The 20,413-nt window shown below is 44.0% G+C and overlaps 1 protein-coding gene across 1 annotated transcript in view; it reads right to left on the bottom strand.

Moving 5' to 3' along the window:
• SYNPO2L (synaptopodin 2 like) overlaps nt 1-19,972 on the bottom strand; it is a 38,724-nt gene extending 18,752 nt beyond the window's left edge. The window contains exons 1-3 of the mRNA XM_005520527.3: nt 19,674-19,972; nt 6,540-6,691; nt 3,367-4,028 (exon numbers count right to left, since the gene is read on the bottom strand). Coding sequence (XP_005520584.2) covers nt 3,367-4,028; nt 6,540-6,691; nt 19,674-19,778 — 919 coding nt within the window. The 5' untranslated portion in view covers nt 19,779-19,972. The remainder of the gene's footprint in view (nt 1-3,366; nt 4,029-6,539; nt 6,692-19,673) is intronic.
• Nucleotides 19,973-20,413: the final 441 nt, after the last annotated feature.

The raw sequence follows: 20,413 nt of genomic DNA, 5'->3' as shown, positions 1-20,413 counted from the left end.
TAGAGCAGTGAAGAATGTCAGTTGTTACTCTTGGTGGTGTGCAAAAGAATTATTATATATCTTTGATCTTTTTCTGGGGTTTCAGTTATTCGTATTCATATAGAGGTTTGATGTTTCTATATACTCATCTAGAAATAATGTACCTGCAATTCTGTTTGCTTGAGGTGCAGGGACAAGTGGGAAAGGGAGACAATCCCTGGAGCTTAAAAATGACAGTGAAAAGTTAGAATGAATTTAAACAAAGGACAAGAGAAATACCCCAAAACTGAAGTGAACATCAGAGCAGACATAACAAAGTAGTACAGGAAGGCTGTGGAAGAAAGAATAAGGAACCATCCAAGGAACAGTCCCAACAAAACAAAAAGCAGTTTTTCACATTCTTATGGTGCAGTGGTGGGAGTTGAAGAAGATCGTGGCAGGGCAAGGAGGGTGTGTTAGTAGGTGCACTGGGAATATATTTAGATAGTGCTTCAAAAGGCAGCCATCTGCTTAGGGATTCACAATGGCCCTTAAATGTCTCCTGCCTGTATATCAATACTTAGGCCCTCACAGCTGATAGTCCAAGTCACTTTCTGGAGCTAACTCAGGTTTTAAAACCCTGCCTAACTTCTAAACCATGATTTCACATTCCTATTTAGCAAAACCCAGGAGTGGCTGTGCCCCAGAGTAGGCTACTGTGCTGTAGGTATTGCTAAGGAAAGGCAGAGGAACAGAGCTCTAAATGCTGCTGTCTCCATGGGAGCCTAGAGCAGCAGTAGGAGCTGGAGCAATGACATCCTTGCAAAGGCTACACCTTTCTGGCAAGAGATGCTCTACCATGTCCTCCCATGCTAGTCCATAGCTTCTCTGCAAGCAGCCTCCCATGGGGCCAGTGCAGCTCAGCAGTCCCCTATCCTCCAGCTGTGTTTATACCCCTGTTTATTATATGGGTGCTCTTTAGCTCTATTCATCACATAATGAAGTCCTTCCATCCCTCTTCCTTACTTGTTTCCTTTCCTCACAGTCACTAGCTGCTGAACTGGACTTTTGTTTTAATGGCTGCTGTGCTCCAGCATGATCAGGATGTAGTATTTTGCCTTCTCATTTACTGACAAGATCTCTAATGCAAGAAAAGATGATGTGAGTTACCATCCCTGGCAGAGTAACTCCTACAGAAGGACACCCATGGCCAAACATAAACCAAAAAGAGAGTGAGCAGTGAAGGAGTAATAGGAGAATAAAATATTACCTCAGTCTGCTTCTGGGAACCCTAACTCCAGCTGGCAATATTGTTGCATCATGTCCTGCCATGGGATATTATCTTGCCATCAGAAATGCTCTGAATTAAATACATAGCTTTTCTGGGATCCCTCTGTACTGATGTCGTCCATGGAAATAAGTCTTGATGTAAAGCAATTGCTCCTCTGCTGCTGGGACTATCAGGTGGCAGGGAGCAGCTGAACATGCCTTTCTCAACATTCACCTCATGCTTGTACATTATTCAAAGGGAGAAAAAATAACTTCATCTTTAGAGAGGCTGAAATTGCTGATTTCTTTCCTGTCCTAAGGAAAATGAGAGCTAAAGACTAGGAAGAGATAGAACAAGGCATCAGATGCACTGCCCAGCAGAGCAAGACATAAGGGACCCAACTGAGCCTCCCCTCTTAACAGTGGAAGGAGCACTAGGACTGAAGGAAGAACCTAGGTTTGAAAGTTACCTCTATAGAACTCTTTACGCAGAACAGATAAAAGAATATTTGGCCCAAGAAAAAGAGAAAATAGAGGTTTAATAATTGCCTTGCAGTATTATATGTCCTGGGTAAAATGTCTAGCATTTGAATCAGAGGATCAGAAGTTAGAATCCACGTGTTTTCTTTCTGATTCAGTCTAGTTGTCACTGTTTGACATGATGTAGAAGTGTGGATTCACAGCACACAGTAGAACGAGTTGTTAGGAAAAGGGTTTTCTGAATTTTTCAGTTTTTATAGGGTCTTACGTTACAGGTTTAACATGATTGGTTAAGGGAACACTACCTCTTGTTCCATTGGTGGGACAAGAGAAAAACACACTATCTGCAGCTATACACAACTGTTTTGAGAAAGTAAAATGGTTTACAAATATTATCCTTGAGCGAGAGAGCTCCCAAGAAACTTCCCCTTGGAAACAGATCAGCTACTGACAGGCTGTAATTCTCTCAGGCTCAGAGAAAATCAGGTCCACAGTCTAGTAACTTTTCTGTGTCTTTGTTTTCCATTCTGTCACTTTTTTAAAGTCACTTTTTTAAAAACTTGCTTTATTTCCAGGCTCAGAGAAATGTAAAGCAGTCAGTTATACTACACACTGAGGTACATATATGAAAATAAGTGTATGGTTACTTTGGTTTTAATATTACTAGATAGATCAAAACTGTGAAATCAGTTTTGTTCTGCCCTCGTGTTTGGGCTTGAAATACTTCATGTGTAGCAGAAACCAGGAAAGATATCTACAATTAAGGTCACTTCAGGTCTATCACCCATATACTACACTACATCTTTCAGTACTTTATTCCACATGGAAAGGTCTTGACTATCAGGGATGGCACTACAAGGACCTGCTTCAAGAGCTGATCGACCAGGTGTCCTTGCTGGCAACCCTCCACTGCCAACATCTAAAAAATTATAAATTCTACTTGAACTCATCAGCTGCTGCCAGACATGGGCATCCTTGCTGGAGTGAGTGCCTGCAGATAAAGTTGATGTAGAAGAGTCCCTCCCTGAGCTGGATAGGGTGAGAGAAATAAATCAGTTACTGAGAAGTCTCTTTTGCGGCTGTCTGCAAATTATCTCTCATCATCCTTAATTGTGTAATACTGCATGCCTCTGGAAACTCTACACTGCCATGGAGAGCTGAACTGAAGAGAGGGCTCCTTGGGAGCCTCTTGAAATAAGGGTTCTGTGCTTAACACACAGTTAGCGAAGGAGAAAACTAAGCTGCCATAAGATCTCTGGAAAGCCAGGGAAATTTAACCTCCAAGTTCTTTCCTGACACCATTATGTCTCCTGAGTCCTCTAACCCCAAAGTGTTGAAGAAACCAATGACATCCATCCTTTTTCCAGCATGCAGAGGTACTAGAGCACATCTGGTGAATGGCTGCAGCTTCTGTGAGTGACTCCCAGACCCCTGACTCCAGACTCTTTCTCTTATCTGTTTCTTAGGATGTCTTAGGTGAGGTAGACCCCAGTGCCAAAGCTGCAGCAGAAAGCTCTGGTCTCTGCAGGTCTGATTTGAATAGTGCTCCTTTGTAAGCTAGAGGAACTAACCCACCTGACATTTACAGGAATCAGGCTTTTGGAAGGAGAATCCAGCACAAGGAAAAGGCATGGGTGAATGGCAGTTTAGAGGACTTACTGGCCTGCTTGGCTTTCTCTGTATACGTGGTGGTTAGGTCTTCATCAATCGGATGTTCCACTGGCCCCACCATGGGGATGAGATGGCGTTCCGCTCGGATAGCCTTGGTGGCATGGGGCAGGAGCATTGCCTCTGGAGAGGGCTCCCGTCCCTCTATTGACGGTGGCTGCAACTGTCCCTCGCTGTCTGAGAATGGAGTGTCTGTGCGACTGCCAGGCAGGCAGACAATCTCCCTCTTGGCCACCCTGTTGGAGCTGGCCAGCTCTGCTCCCCCCTGTGCAGCAGCCTCTGGCATGCTCTCGTAGCCACTCTGTTCAGACAGGGACACCTCGTCCTGAGGTGCGTCCGCCTTGCTGGTGGTGCTCTCAGGTGGGGAGCGTGGGCTCTTCTTGCGAGCCCGGCGGTGCTTCTCCTGTGCCACATTGTCAGCATCGCTGTCTGTCTCACCATAGTAGGCCTCGCTGTCCGGTGGGGACGTGAGGCTCTCCAGGTGCCTCTGCGACCTCCATGGCTGTGAGGGCTGTGTGGTGGCTGGAGCTCCTGCTGGTTCAGAGCTGAGTAACTGTGCCGGGGGGCTGAGCACAGATGATGGAGAGAGCACCTGCTGCCCTGGAGAAGGGGAACGCTGGAGCCTCGGGCCAGTCTGGTCCCCACCAACTATCCTGTGGGGAGAAGGAAAAGTGGTGAGCGAGGTCTGGTTTGTGTAGCTAAACTGGAAGGAAACCCTGGTGTGAGAGAGGGCTATGGACTAGGACAGTGTTAAATATGTTTTTCAGGTGGTACAGACACCAAGAACAGACTTGTCCCTGACATCACCTACATGCTCTCATTCTGATTTTCTGCTTCACAGCTCTATGGAAACCAGGTGTTAAACTTTCAAAATTCAGAATGCCCTAAAACCATGAAAATCTACCAAGCTTAATCAGCTCCCCAGGCATTTCTCCTGGAGATATGAATTCCTGCATAGCAAGCATTCCCCAGGACATACCCTTCAGCTGGTGTCTTGTCAGCAGAGAATGACTGGAGCTCAGCTATCCCACTGCACTCCAGCTGCTCCTGCAGCTGAGACTGTCAGATCTGCAGATCCTGGCACCCCCAAACCACTTTAGTTCGGACTGAGCTCCCAGGAAGTCCTCTGACCTCCTGCCCCCTGTTTCCTCTGACCTCTACATGGGAGTAAATAGCAAATCCTCAAGATGTAAAGGCCCAAGCGTTTTTTGGGGATAGGACTATGGTATCCAGTGGTAGGAGACCTCTATAATATTTAGCCTGCTCACTGTGGGACTGCTTCACAAGCTAATTATCAATACCTGGGTTTTGACCACCATATGCAGTTATGCTGGCCATAATCCACGGTGGCATTTGCCTTTGGCTTAGACATAGCAATTTCAAACCTCTAAGACATCTGGAAGGATGACTGGAGTAGGTGCTGGGCAGGCTGGGGCAGTCAACCCTACTGCTGGCTTCCAGAGGTAAGGAGAGTTGGCTGTGCTGGCAGGAAAAGAGCCCATTCTGTCTTCCCTCTCCTCTAGAGTGAGTCTGGATTTCAATGGCAGTTTGACTCCAGCCCACACAGATGGAGCTGGGAACTTGCTCCTTGTCTTGTCAGACTCACCAGGGTTTATAAGAGTTATAAAGGAGTCCTAAATATTTGCTTTCTGAACACGCATATCATGAAGCCAGGCAGACAGCATTGCCTCTGTAAAGCTGTGGAACTCATGACTTGGATCCCAATTCTAAACTGTGAAAATTTTATATTTATATCAAATGCTTTTGTCGAAGCTAAGGGTGGGAGAATTTCTCTGGCAGTTTATTTTTTAATACTATTTGCCATTATGAAATCTCACTGGGGAGCAACCTCAACATTTCACAAGCAAAACAGAACAGTTCCTCCTCTTTTTTAAACACTTGACCAGGTAACTGAAAAGCCGGTAACTGCTTGTAAGCCAGTTTCTCTTGTTCTGTACGGTCAGGTCTCTCCTTGGGAGACTGTCAGTGTCTCCTCCTTCCTCTTTTTCTGAAATACACATACTCCAGAGTCATCCAGCTACCTCTCCTTTCTGAACAGGAATGATTGGTGTTTTCTCTGGGAAGGTAAAGATTAAGTGGGAATAAACATGTGATCAAGAAAGCAACATTTGATGATTTCTCCACTACTCCAAATGAGGCCAACTGATTACATTATTTCCAAACAATCCAGAGTCGGCTCCATCCAGAGGGCTGCAAGAAGCCTGCCTTTTTCACTTTGTTGTGACAAAGTCAAATGTGTGTTTCAAATCAAATTCAAAGTGTGCTGATTTTGACCGATTAGAATTTGCCCAGGCACCTGCTGGCTGCAGATAGGTTCCAACAGCGTGAGATAAGGCCTTGGCAAGGGACCAGGCACTATTCTGGACACCTTGCATAGAACTTACTCATCCCACTTAATCACAGCTAGGGTATAGAGTGAGCACATCAGAAGGCACCAGCACTTTCTCTGAAGCCAAGGGGAAGATCTTGCATGCTCAGGCTTTCCTTCTCTAAGCGCTGCTCACCTCTGCTCCTGCTTTATGGATGACAGCAACCAGCATGGCTGTCCCTCCCTATTGCTCACAGTGCTCTCCCTTGTCCTTTCAAGGCTGTAGAAGATAACATCTCCCAGCCCCATTCACCAGGGCCTGATTTTCTGAGGGTGACTTCTGTTTAGGCAGTAGTGTGGACTGCTTAGGACCTCACAAAGCTTTGCTGCCTTCATTTATAGGATTATTCATTTATAGCTTGGGCGGCATCCAGCAGGCACTGATGCACCAGGTTAACTTAGCACAGGAGGATAAGGAACGTTACTGACACTACTTTTTGTCCATAAATTTAGCCTGATCTCCAGTATTCTCTTGAACTAGAGACCAGCAGAGATATTTCTTCCCATAAAAAGGGGGCTTAGTCACACACCTCTAATCTTTGTGGATGTCAGTATACAGACTGTTGTACCACAACAGCCCACTGTAAGACAGGGCAAAACATTGAGATGTCCACATGTTAGGACATGGGTAAGTCCTCCTAGTACACCTTGCACTATGATGAAACCAAAGGCTTCCTGCCTGCCTTGTTTCTGCTGGATGTGGACAGCTGCTGTACTGGATGAAACCACCCTACTGCCTGCACTGTCACAGCACTGGCACTTGGGAGCAGGTTACCTTTTCACACGGATGTTGAGCATGCCATTGGAGGAATCGATGATCTGCATGGCATTAGCATGGGACAGGCCAGCACATGACTTCCCATTGATAGATACTAGAACATCATTTTCCCACAGGCCTCCACGGCACGCTTTGCTTCTCTTTCGAATCTGAAAAAGCAGGAGAGAGGATAAGGATGAAGGGAAGAACAAAAGCTATTTAGTTCAGTTGTTTGTCTCTTGCTGGCCCTTCTATTGCTCCATTCCTCACAGAATAAAATAAGGCCTAAGACAACTGTGCTGACAGGGTGGAGCACTAATTCTCTTGAATGAGCCCTGGCTGTTCCTTTTGGCCTCTGTTCCTGTTAATTCCAAGAACCACTCTGCTGAGCATAGGCCTGACCTGATCACCAACCCTGTTCAAGTTCTTTAGTGCAGATGAAAGACTCAAGAATATCTACAGGCTCTTCTCCTCTTGTTCCCTGTCTCCTAAGTTGGTTAGGGAGTCTGTGTTTCAGAGAGGGAACAGACTATGCCTGCACATGACCATGTGTCCTTCTGCATGCCCCTACTGTACTTCCTTGGTATGATCCCTGACTCAGGCAGAGCCTCTGCAAGTACCATCCTCAGGGAAGCTGACACTGGGGAGAGGTGGCAGTTCTGAGGCATATTCTGTTGTTAAGCATTCCTGTTCCAATGGCTTTGGTCAGTGTATTTCTGGACATCTGCATCAGGCCATATGGTGTCCTGTTACACAAGTGTAATCTTGGAATAAATCTTTAGCCTTAACAGGAGTTGTGCAAGATATGCATTGCTATATCTGAGAAGGGAGTCGGAGTCACTGGTTCCAGGCAAGCTCCTACTTCTGTCCTCTCATGGCCATCTTGCACCAAGTGTTTCCTCTCTCTTTCTTTCAATTATCCATCAGTTAAACTTCTTACCAACTCAGCCTAGCCTTTCTGCTAGGATAAGCAAGCAAGAAAACCAAATGCCCACTCAGCCAAAAACCACAGACCTCTCCCATATAGGCAAGTAGTGGGGATAGTCTTGTAGGACATCTTAGCACCCATAATGTACTCATTTTGCACATAATAGCCAGGTAAAATCAGTGGGTCAGAGCAAGTCAGGACCAAGGTAGTATTGCATTCTATTTGTAGATTCTTCTAGAATATTTCTTCAGATCTTGCAGTTAAATGAAAGACAAATCAGTGCACAGCTGTTTAGCAGAGGGTGCAGTGAACAGACTGTCAGATCCCTGCAGAGAAGTAATATTCAACAGGGCACCTTTGCCCATATCTCACAGCCTTGCTGCTTGAGCCTACAGACTCACCTATAACACCATAGAGCTTCTTTGCCCACACTCCCATGGCAGCTTCAGGAAAGAGAAGTGAATGTGGGAGGATTGCTCCCCTGTCATTGTTCTTGCAGGAGCAGCAGAGGATCAGGAGACGGGAGAGCTGGAGCCCTAAGGAAGTCCCATGGCATGATTGGCTGGTCTTAGGGCCCAGGACCCCTGCACCCGTGGGGTGTGTGAGTGCCTTGGGTTTGACCCTGCTGGCCTGTGTTGAGCAGACAAGAGCAACACTCCTCCCAGGTCAGCCTGTCAGCAGGACTGAGAGGTGTTGGGAAAGAAGATGGAAAGAGGAGGGTTATGCTTCAAGTTGTTTTTGTGCTCACTGGTACTTTATCACTCTGTAGCCTTTCCAACTTGACCCCAAATCTTGCCTGCATGCTTAAAATAGGGACTGTCTCATCGCAGCTGCCACATCCATCAGCCTCTGTCATTTTAGTCCTTTATCTCCCTCCTTGTTAATATAAGCCTGGAATGAGCATGTGTAGGTCTGTAATGAACTACTGCTGAAGAACCACTGTTACAGTATAAATGCTGCTTCCTGATACTTCCTCCAGATGCAGCTGTCAACTGAGAAGGTAAAGACACATTTTCCAGTGCTGTTTGCTGACACAGCAGCTAATGAAAATAGTTATGGTTTAAAAGAGGTTAAAGGAGGGTTTCCCAGTATTCCCCAAAAGGCCAATTGCTGCTCCATAGCCGAGTACTGGATGGGAAGATACTTGCTGGGTACCTCTCCCAGTTGTGAAGCGAGGGGACTGGGGATTAAAGTCTGTCAGCCAGTGCTCAGAGCGTTCCTCACATCCTATGGTATTCCTCCCTGATCACTGAAACCAAGGATGTAAGCTGGTGACCAGCCAGAAAAACAGCAGTAAACTTCCTCAGTACTGCAAGTCTTTGTGAACCTTTTGTTTGGGGTTCCCAGGCAGGAAGGATCAGGCTGTGCTCCCAACACTGCCTGACGCTGTTTCAGGTACCTTTATACCAGAGAAGGCTGGTAGGACTCAAGCAGGTCATGTGGGCTGATAATCATGAGCAGGCAATGCATTTTTCTCATGGTTAGTGAGGATGCTGGGTTTGGCTTGGTCTGTGCTCAAATTTCACTGGACTTCAAAGCACATGCACTAAAGCAACTATTGGTACTTCAGAGCTCTACAATCCGGGAGGAATTTTTCCATGTCTCCATTCCTTTCTGGGAAAATAGGACCAGGTCTCTTCCAGTGCAGGAAGAGACCTATACAGTCTGAAAATAGCATGTGTCTGGCTCAGTCTTCCACCAATTTATAAACACTCCCTGGAAGTTTATGAATTTGCTTCCTGGGATCAGAGGGAAATGAACTATCCACAGCTTCATTTTTACACCAGACCCCTACCTCACTGCATTTGCCAGGGAGGAAGGCAAAGGGGTTAAACATAGAAGAGGATTGTGCAGAGAAAGAAGGACAGGACAGGACTTAATCCACAGCCACGACAGCAGGGTACAGTGTGCTGGAGGCTGCAGAGCCTCTGGACAGAGACCAACACAAGCCTGCCAGTTTTTATATGACTGTCAGCTCTGTGCTGTAGAGAATTTAATGACAAACTATAACCTGCTCATCTCGAGTACAGCGAGGGCAGCACCGAGCCTTTGAGGCCCCAGGCCAGGGTGGCTGCCCAGTCCAAAAGTCAGGCTCCCTGCCCATCCTGAAGGTCAGGCTGCCCTCAGGATCAGCCACTTGCTCCCCATGTCCAAAAGATGCCCTCTCCTGGGCACCCAGTGAGCCACATGAAGCGTCACTAACAAGGAGCTTCTGCTTAGGCTGCAGAAAGCTTGGAAGGTGTCACCCAACAGCTGTTCTGAAGAGGTGGGAAAAGTTGGAAAAAGTGGTGTCTCAAAGAGAAAACCTCTCTGCTTTCTGTAACATATACCTGGAGAGCTTTCTTGTGCAAATGAGAAGCAGCACTGATAGACTGACAAGAGGTCAGGGTTGGCCCCCAGACCTGGCCTTGGGGATTGCACTGTCCGACCTTCTAGCACATACTGGCAAAGACTGACCTCTACTTTAATGTGAGCAGCCCCAAAAATTCTGTGAGCCTCTTGTAACTGGCTGTTAGAGTTTCCATTCCATGCCTCAGTGAACACACTCTCCCATGGCATACTCATGTCAAGGTATATCCTGTTTAGATTTCAGATGGGTTTAGGAAATCCCAGTTTAGAATCTTAGGGATTTATGCTACCAGAAATACAAATCAATGTGAAAAACTGGAACACATTTACTCAGAAAATTGTCCATGTCCCTGCTCTCTCAGCAGGAGACCTGGAGCAACAAAAGAGCACTTGTCAGAGAGGTTTGGGTCTGCAGTAGCTATGTACATGCACATACAAACACGTTTTCTTTCATTACTTTGCTTCTTCCCATTGATCATGTTCAATCTGACAGAAGGGAAAGGACAGAGGCAGCTGATACAAAATAACAAAAAAAAAAAAAACAAAAAAAAAAAGGAAAAGAGTAAGGCAATGACTGAGGAGGAAAGGAATAAGAAAAGGTGTTGAAAGGAAGTTCAGTGCTAGGAGGGGCCAGGAAGGCCAGGGTTGAGATCAGGCTTTAACAGTACAGTACAAGTTTCCTTGTACAGCCCTAGGCAGACAAAAGAACATGCTGACTGTTGACGTGTCTTGGGGAATTCAGCCTAGCTTTCAGGAACAGAATGCAAGAGAGGAGGGGTCAGATGCAACTTGGCAGCATCTGTACTTCAGCAGGGACTATATTTAGATAGTGGTATGTAGGGGCTGAACACATGCTGGGATGTTAAAAATAGAGTAATCCCAATAGTAACTTAGTGGCTTCACGTCTTGCCTCAGTACAGCCCAGGGAACCTGTCTTGAAACTTCACAACCACTCTCCCTGCTGGCCAGTACCACTTCTTCGTAATGAAGTAGGCTGTGGATAAATAGAAGTGGTTTGCAACGTAGCCTCATGTCATCCATCTCTCCCCTTGCCTCCCCAAGCCACCTCCCACTTCCTCTCACTGGGAGAGCTCAGCCTATAAGGTAGGAAGATAAAATTTATTATCAGTCTTCACCTACTCTCCTGCAATCTTTTCAGCAGAAACCTAGCAGCCTCAGTCCAAGTCAGAGTTTTATACTGAATACAATCCATCTTCCCACCCAATGCCTCTCCACTCTGCATCTCTCAACACATAGCCATGCCCTTCCCCCAGAAGCTACAATGCCATGGTGTCCAACACTCCATACAATCTGGCAGTGTTTAAATTTCATTCCCAGCCTTATGTGAAATGCAATCCTGTCACAGGTTTCTCATGGAGAGGTTAGAAATTACTTTTATGGTATAAAGCATTACCAAAATGGAATGACTCAAGCAAAAGCCAATCAGCATGTGGGTCTGCTCCTCCCAGAACTCCCTGCTCAGCTGAACCACAAACAGAGCAGTTGCTGGATGCAAAAGCAGAAACAAACACCCTGCATCTCTTCTTTCTGAAAATGTGTGTTTATATAATTTTGGTTATTGGGCCAGTTTGGCTTTTGTCCAAGGCCAGTATTTACTCTTTTTTTGTGCAAGGAAGAATACTCCTGTGACTGGAGCAAGGAGGTGGCTAGAGTGGGATTCAGAAGATCTGGATGATTTTTGTGTGACCTAGGATAAAAGACTCAGATTGTAAGCCATAAAAGGCAGGAGCCTGAAACCAAGCCCTTTTTCTACAGTCTTTCTTTATTTCAGCTGCTCACCTGAACACAGAGATCCTGTGAGATATTTTCTCTATGCCTTATCTATGAAGTAGCAAATAACATCACATCCTCATGTCAATGCCATGTTTTTATTGGAAGCTATAATTACACTAAGCATTACAACTGCACAGGAAGTTAGTTCCAGTAATTTCCTGATGAAACATCATATTCCTTCTTAAGAGGTAACACCTGAGGATTTGCCTCCTGGTAAAGTAGGTCCAGTGTCTCTGCAGACCTGCTTCACAGGTCATCCATGGTGAAGCTTAATTTGAGTGAAGCTTAATTTCTTAAATAAAGAAAGAGGGAAGAGAACACATACTTTGTGGAATGGACACAGCAAGGGAGAGTGATGAAAAGACGTATCTTAAGTGGCAGGACAGACTTGGGTGCCTTCTGGGCAAGGGATTTAGCAATGAGAGCTGGTAGTGGAAGAGGATGCTAGTACTGGTCAGTTAGTTAAGTACATGTCAGAATAATGTGAAATATGTTACTGCCTAGAGTGTACTGGTGCAGGAATGAGAGAACGAATTTGTACGTGCACTAGATTTAATTCTGACTTGTACCAGGGGATACAAGCTGATATGAAACAAACATAATCAGAGATTGTTGGTTTTCTCTCACTGTTGGTTTTCCCTTACTGAAATGAATGCCTTAAACTGAGTTTTTTGTTGTGGTTGTACAAGAAAGAGAAGAGAAAAACAACCTCAAACCACTTTCTTTTTCTAAGCAAAATATTTAGCACAGGTGTCATTGTGGGGATCAAGTTTCTAGCCAGAGGTGGCCCCAGGTAGATAAAAAGAGGCTTTATCTCCTTAGCTATTTGTCACTTGATGGCAGATTAGCTGAAAAGTGATTGAAATGTAATATCAATGACAAAGAATAATGCTACATATACCAGAATAGATACTAAAAGTACATGATAAGCATTTTACCCTCAACAGAGTAAGCAGCAGGATAACAGGTGTTTTTTATATGAAGCAAGTATTCAGAAGGAACAGATATATTTGTCAAATATTTGTAACAGGTCGCACATTTAGGAGCTGTGAGAAAAGCAACTAAATTTTCAGAAAAAACATGCTTATACAGGTCCCATGTAAGACCTTTTTCTAGAGGCTCAGCCTAGCTCCTGTGCCATAAAAAAATTTTAGAATCTTTTATGGCACCTAATGGACTTGAAGCTAATAAGCAAATTAGCAACTAAAATGTCTTTTTACAGGTACAAGCACTGAACTGGGACAGAAGGAGGGAAAGACTCTTGAACACAGGGCAGAGTTATCCAGAGACATGGCTTCAGTCCTTCAGAACAAGGTGTTCCCAGCCTTTGCACTGCATGGTGATACTGTGCTTGAAGGGGCCGTGAGCATTTGCAAGCCCTAAATAAAAACCCTTGTCAAAACAGAAGGCTCTTTTCAGCTGCTACTAATTGTTAAGCAGCAATAGTCTTAAGTATATTATGCCTCCACAGTATTTATGCTGAGAGAGGACAAATAAGAAGACATACCTGCTCTTATTTTGATAGAATGAGGGTCACTTTTGTTTGCAAAAAAATATTGAACACAGCATTCATAATATCGCAAGAGTGGGTTACTGCACCAAAAGACAGCACTCACTAACCCAAAGGCAGCCTGTCAGCAATAGTCTGAGGAGGATAAGCACCATTGTTCTGTGGCAGCAAGGACAGGATCAGCCACAAGTATGGATTAGAGAAGTACCCCATTCACCTGAGGGATCTAGGGCACTTAGGTACAGAGAGCTTCCTGTGCCTTGCGACAACTTTGTAGACATCTTGTAGGTATGAATGTACATCAGAAACCAGGCTCAGCCTCCCCACATATATTCAGTAGTTCTAGTCAGTAGCAGGCTGATCAATGTCAGCGAATGAACCTGAGCTCTGGACCACAACTATTGTAGCATTAAACTGTTGAAATGATCCTTGGCACATCTTTGGCTCAGATTGACTGATACTGCCCAGAACAATTCCCAGGCACAGTTTGGGAGCTAGAACAGACCATTTCCAGAGCCACTGCCTGTGGGCATGTGGCCCTTTTTTTTGAAGAATAGAAAATGTTAATTGCTGGGCTTCGTTACACTCTCTAGCAGCTGGCATAAGTGCCAGAGAATGGTCCCAGGTACATTTAATGCACCAGGTATAGATGGAGCATGTACAGTTTCACTGCAACTTCTCATCAAGAGATTCTTCCAGGTCCTTGGAAAGTTCCACTGGTGCCACAACATGTGCTCCCTCACTAGCGGCCAAGTATAGCACCTGCCTAAGAGCCAACAGGCCATAAAATATGTCCAGGAGCACTCCCAAAGCAGCTTCAGGCATGCCAAAACCAGCATTAGTGACTGCTACAGACCAGCAGTGCATTTTTAGGTGTGACAGTAAACATTTGCGAAAACAGAAAAAGAACAGGCTGACCCCTGAAAAAGGGAGAAGAGAAGATGCTCTCAAATCTAGAAGCCATCAGACCTGTTTGGGTCAGAGCTGGCACCTCCTGCAGGAATAATGTCACATGACCAAAGGAGAATGACACAGAGCAGCCTGGCTGTATGTCACAGGGAGCAGGGACATGGCAAACAGGCAGCAAAGATATCTTGCAGAGGAGACAATAGAAACAGTTATCAGCAGAGAACCATACAGGAAAAAGTGGGAATATGTGGGAAAGAGCTAAAAAGGAGGTTGTGATGAACTGCTCTTAGCAAAACAATTTTTGGTTTTAGAACCAATAAAATCTTGTGTTACTGCTTCCCCTAACACTACTACAGAGTATTTGTACAGAACAGCCAACTGAAAGGAATCTCTTAAGCTCCAGGGCCAATCCTCTGTATTTTTCAGAGGCCATGTTGTTTACTCTGGTTCATAAACTGACTCAAAAGATTTTCAATTCTTTTTCTAGTTTGGAATGTCATTATTGAACCTTCCTAGTTAGTTGCTCTGTGCTGTCAATGCTGTCACCTATATTTCCCAGATCCAGCTGCAACAGGTATTTGCTCAACATCTATTTGTAAATTGCAGTCACCTCTTTCAATATTTTGCTAGGTGAAAGAAGCCTTCTCACCTCCCCTCCTTTTCTATGTCTGCTCTACCTTACATTAATTTTCCTTGAAAGGTGCTGATTCTGTAAGTATGGTATTTCCAGTGAATTCCCCCTTGTGCATTAGACAATAATATCAATGCCTTCATATCTCTGTTAGACATGTCTACCTGAGGCTCATTTGTATATATTTGCCTTTTTTTTTTTCAGAGATTCAAAATTTTGCTGGCTTATTATTGGTGATGCACTAATATACCCAGGTCCTTTGCTTCTACTATCAGTACCAGTGGTAAAGACTCAGTTTCTTCTATCATGTCAGTATTACTTGTACTTGGGCTGGAGGTAGAAGCACCTTCCCTACTTTTTATAGAAAGTAACTGTGTTTTCCCCTCATTGAATAATTGAATTGTTTTGCAGCAGGATCCCTAAAGGCAGGTTTGCAAGCACTTGCATCATCCTGTCCTGTTCATCTTGATAAAAATTATTTCCATAATATAATTTCATGTTATGTTTCTACTTTAGTTGATTAATGGTATTAGTGCTTACAGCTTTTCTCAGACTAGCTATTTTACATTTTGTTTTGTTTTGAAAGCATTTGATGCACATATCCTTGCTGCAAAGAAATCCTCCAGGAACCTGATGGTATTGTTCTCTTTTAATCTCTTTTCAGAATGGGTAAGCCTTCTCATCAGTTACAGCTACATCTGAGGACCATGAACTTTCCCTCAGCCTTTCTAAAATAAAAATATTGCCATCTATGGATCCTTTTTGCTTCTTGTGTTTATGTTTGTTCTCTTACTTTCCCAGACACTTAAAAGTTTTCTTGTGTTTATTTTTTGGTCTCACTCCCTACTCTTCCAGTATCTGTTTTTATGAGCCGAATTACTAATGGTATGCTTTTCAAATACACATCAATATGGTAGTCTTCAGATTCACATTAGGCAATTTTAGCACCTGGACACTGCAAATTATTGTATTGGTGGAACAAAAGAGTCAGTATGTGCTCTTGTAGACAAGTTTAAGATGAAAGGAATAGGCATTTGCAGTTACAGATCTGGAACCATATAATTAGCTGGTGTTAATGCTAGCATTTCAATCTTTCTTGTTTTACTTAAATTCTTGTTTTTTCCTCAGTATCCACTGGGCACTGCTGGAAGAAGCAACGTTCTGATCCCAAGGCAGGCACATCTTGTTTGGCTCTGTAAGTTTACTTGAATACAGAATTAGTTATCATTAGAATCATCATCTTGTTCCACTCCTCCTGCCATGGGCAGGGACACCTTCCACTAGACCAGGTTGCTGAGAGCCCCATCCAACCTGGCCTTGAACACTTCCAGGAATGGGTCACCCACAGCATCTCTGGGCAACCTGTTCCAGTGCCTCACTACATCTAATCTAAATCTCTTCTAGTTTAAGATAATTCCCCCTTATCCTATCACTATCTATCCATTGAAAACATATCTCTCCCTCTTTTTTATAAGTTCCCTTCAGATACTGGAAGGCCACAATGAGGTCTCCCCAGAGCCTTTTCTTTTCCAGGCTGAACAATCCCAGCTCTTTCAACCTGTCTTCATAGGAGAGGTGCTCCATCCCTTGGATCACCTAGATCCTCTAGACCCTAGGAAGTCCACGTCTTTCCTGCACTGAGGATCCCAGAGGTTAATGCAGTGCTCCATGTGGGCAGAGGGGCAGAATCACCCCCCTCCACCTGCTGGCCACTCCTCTTTTGATGTAGCTCAGGATGCTGTTGGCCTTCTGGGCTGTCAGGGCACACTGTGGGCTCATGCCAAGTTATGTACAACCCAAGAGACTGTCCACAAGTATGTAATTCCAGCATCTTTCTCCAGGTGTGTCCCTGAACCCATAACCCACAGGAAGTTATTGAATGGCACAGAAGCTCTGTGGCAGCTGGATCCAGCATGTGAAGACACAGCTGCTTTTCTGTGTCTTTGTGTCAGCTGGACTGAGGTTTAGAATTGATCCCTTGCTGGGAGAAGCAGTTTAAACTAAAGCTGTTCATCCTTTTAGTTTGTAGAAAAATGGGTTCACACCCCACTTCCAACATCTTCATGTACTTTATTTTGTTACAGCCAGTTGAGTACTTTGCACTAGAAAACAGTTTCAAATGCATGTATTCACTGTACATTTCAAGTTAACTGCAATTTGAAAACAGCCAATAATTTAAGCCACCCTTGTGAACACCTTATGAGAGAACAACCAATTTGAGGCCCACTAATGGGAAGGGAAGGGAAGGGAAGGGAAGGGAAGGGAAGGGAAGGGAAGGGAAGGGAAGGGAAGGGAAGGGAAGGGAAGGGAAGGGAAGGGAAGGGAAGGGAAGGGAAGGGAAGGGAAGGGAAGGGAAGGGAAGGGAAGGGAGGGGAGGGGAAGGGAAGGGAAGGGAAGGGAAGGGAAGGGAAGGGAAGGGAAGGGAAGGGAAGGGAAGGGAAGGGAAGGGAAGGGAAGGGAAGGGAAGGGAAGGGAAGGGAAGGGAAGGGAAGGGAAGGGAAGGGAAGGGAAGGGTAACCATACAGCATGCCCAAAAAATTTTCAGGAAAACAAGAAAAAGATACCAAGAACAACAATCAGTGAGTAATTTTACCATAATCTCCATAAAGAGAAACAATTAAGAGATGATGGTGATGTAAACTTTAGAAAGCATAAAGGCAAGAAGACGAGAAACTGTGTACACTGATCACGTAAGATGAGGAATTATGAAGGGCTCTGTAACACAACAAGAGCGACTCAAGCAGGAAATCCCACTTAGTGCAACATTTAGTCTTTGCTGTTACCAAATCTTCATTAGAAAATCACATAAGACTTAGACAGGTAAGGTCCTAGTTGTTCAGAAACAATTTTCTGTTTATCTATAGGGTAAACCACTAAGACTACCAATTCTTAGATACTTCCCAGGGCATGCTGATAACTACCTAAGGGGAAAGGATTTCCCTCCACATTGCATTAGGCAAAAATTAGATGCATTGGTGAAACTTAAAACTTCCCCTGAAATACTTGCAGGAAACACAAAGGAAGCAGGAAGCAGGACAAGAGGTAACTCTTAACCTAGTCTGACTTAGCAATTCCAGCATCTCTGCCAAAGTACAACATGTATCATTTATGTATAATGTACTTGATATACATGATTAATTTCCTAAATTAATTTTTCATCACTTATTTATCATTTGACTCAGCATCCAAAGGTAAACATCTTTCTTTATTGTTACTACTATGACTTTTCTAGCCTAAAAGTTGAAATTGCCTAAAATGACAGCACTGGAATCTCTGAGCCACAAACAGTATCCACTCAGTTATCTCTTGGCACCTATCAGCTATTCATGTCTGTATGTTCTACCACATGACATTTGGCAGTTTATTCTCTTCTAAGCAGGTTACATTCAGATATGATCTTCCTGGCTACATGGTAAGGACCTAAAAAATCCATTCTTTGGAGACTATTTAAATGGTGTTGCCTTCAAGACAGTATGTAGGGTCATTCAATGCTATTAAATTCTGGGCAATAATAGACAAAAAAGATAATTGTAAACTGAAAATCTTGCCTAAAGAATGATGTCTACTTTGAGCCTCAAATTGATTTGTATCTATTATATTTTCACTAATTATTTTTAATGCAATATCCAAGTATTGAAAAATTATATATGTTTGTATTGCTAGACTTAAAGTACAGCACCCAGTTCTGGGTGAGAGCTGCTTCTAGTTAATACCTTCTTGAAAGTGCTACTAATCCTTGAGCAACATTTCATTCACCTTAAGGTGCAACTTAGCCTGGGTAATGACTAGTCCTTGCTGGTGTTCAATCCTGAGTAATCTTTATAGACACTCACAATCTCCGCCCTCTTCAGTCCCAGTTTCTTGTCTACTGAGGGAAAAACAAGAGTCAAAATCAGCTTAGACCATGCAGAGTTAATGTGACCCCTGAAAATTCCATTTTCCTAAGAACCACTGATGCCAGACACCTGTTGCAAGCATATTCATTCTTTCTTTTTAACACCTGAAACTCTATGAGTTTGTGCAGAAGTTGTTTTTATGGAGAAAAATCATCCTTCTCTACATAAGAAACATTCACCTCAAGGCCAAGCTATGGGATTCCAAAACATTTGGCAGAAGTTACAGACAAACACTCCGTGATCTGAGGTGAGCCAAGTGACACAGAACATTTAATTTCAAAATTCTGTCAGAGGCATGGTCTACTTAAGGAAACAGAAGGAGCTGGGTAGAGCATTTTTTCATTTCTGCTGCTGGGTGCCTTCCAGTGAGATACCCCAAGATATCATTGTGTTAAGGCTAATGCAGCTGTTATGAGCTTAATAAAGAGGATCATTTTTTCCACTGGTTTTCAATCTATTCAGTAATCTTTCTGAAAAGACAACAGTAACAGCTGTTTATCAAAAGTAGTGTAACACAAGGTTCATGTTTATTCCAATTTTTTATCTCACATCCAAACAACTGTTTTTCTTTAATTCTTGAAATTAAATGTATTTGCTGCTTAGAGCACCACAAATATTCACTTCAGACAGTGTTGAAAAACTTTCATCAACAGAAGAGGCACTAAGAAATGTGCATCTATTTTGAAAGCTGGAATATAGTAATGAAATGTTAAGGACAATTGAAATAAAAATATGGCTTCTACAGCTTCCATTTATTTTTTCTTTAGTTGGATGTCTTACATGACTATTGAAGTTTCCATATTTGAGCCCTTTTCCCTGCACTGTCACTATGGTTATAGCTCTGCTGACAACTCAGGAGAGCTGTACAGCCTACAAAGTGTCTGAGCTGTACAGACCTGCACTGAAGCATATCCCCACCTGACACTTGTCTCTACCTCCATAGCATCTATTCCAGGACCCACAGCCCACCTCACACCCTGCTTGAGCACACCACACAAGTTTTCCTTTTAAGATCTGCTGCCATGGTAAAGAGTTCCTGTATTCCTTAACAGTAGTGAAAGATGCCTGACTCAGCAGTGATATCTGAGTTCAGCAGAACAACTTTGCTCTCACAGTTTGCACCTCAAGGTCCTACCTTTGACACTTGAAGGGGTCTTTTCTGCTCTGAACCCCCTTGCAGGCGGAAGCCCCAGGGGGCACCTCCAGACAGAGTGATGAGCATTTCTTCTTCAGCTCCCATGATTTCTGTGCTTTAGATATTTTGTCTTCACAACTTCAGTACAGACTCCAGTTCTTAACAGGCAGACTCTTCTATTCCCATATTCCCAATTCACACCACCACTCTCCAGTCCCCACAAGGCCCTCTTCTCACTTTCTCCTTGAAGTTCACACACACACAAGAGCTGAGACTGTCAAGCCCAGCCTTCACTGCTCTTCTGGACTCTCAGCTGCTGCTCTGCCTATGATTAGACATTTGATTCTGCCCTTGGTAAGGGGCCAGAGTTGTCCTACACACGTGTCATGTCAATCTCACCCTCTGTGCCCCCCCGCATACACGATGGATCTCTCACCGGAACGTGGCTGAAAATAGCACACCTCCTGTCTCTCCAGAGCTTTGTCTGACACTCTTAAAGCTGGAAGCATTTCAGTAAAAATTTTATTTCCACTTTGCATTCCAAATGCAAATCTTAGAGTCACTCAGTATTCAGGATCCATTAGTATGAGTTTCAGGTAAGGATGTGTCACAGGCACAAACTTGTACAAATCAGGTGACAGCACCTGACCCTATGAATTGAACAAAACCAGCTTGCAATTAATGTGCTCGCCACTTCTATTTTCTCCATGCAGCTAGTGTTATTATGCAGCAGCACTATG

Source organism: Pseudopodoces humilis, chromosome 9 (assembly GCF_049639895.1).
Source record: "Pseudopodoces humilis isolate 2021_Gansu_Grassland_sample_001 chromosome 9, ASM4963989v1, whole genome shotgun sequence".
NCBI classification, from domain to species: Eukaryota; Metazoa; Chordata; class Aves; order Passeriformes; family Paridae; genus Pseudopodoces; species Pseudopodoces humilis.
Note: the sequence above shows the minus strand (reverse complement) of the source record. Positions and strands in the feature narration are given on the sequence as shown.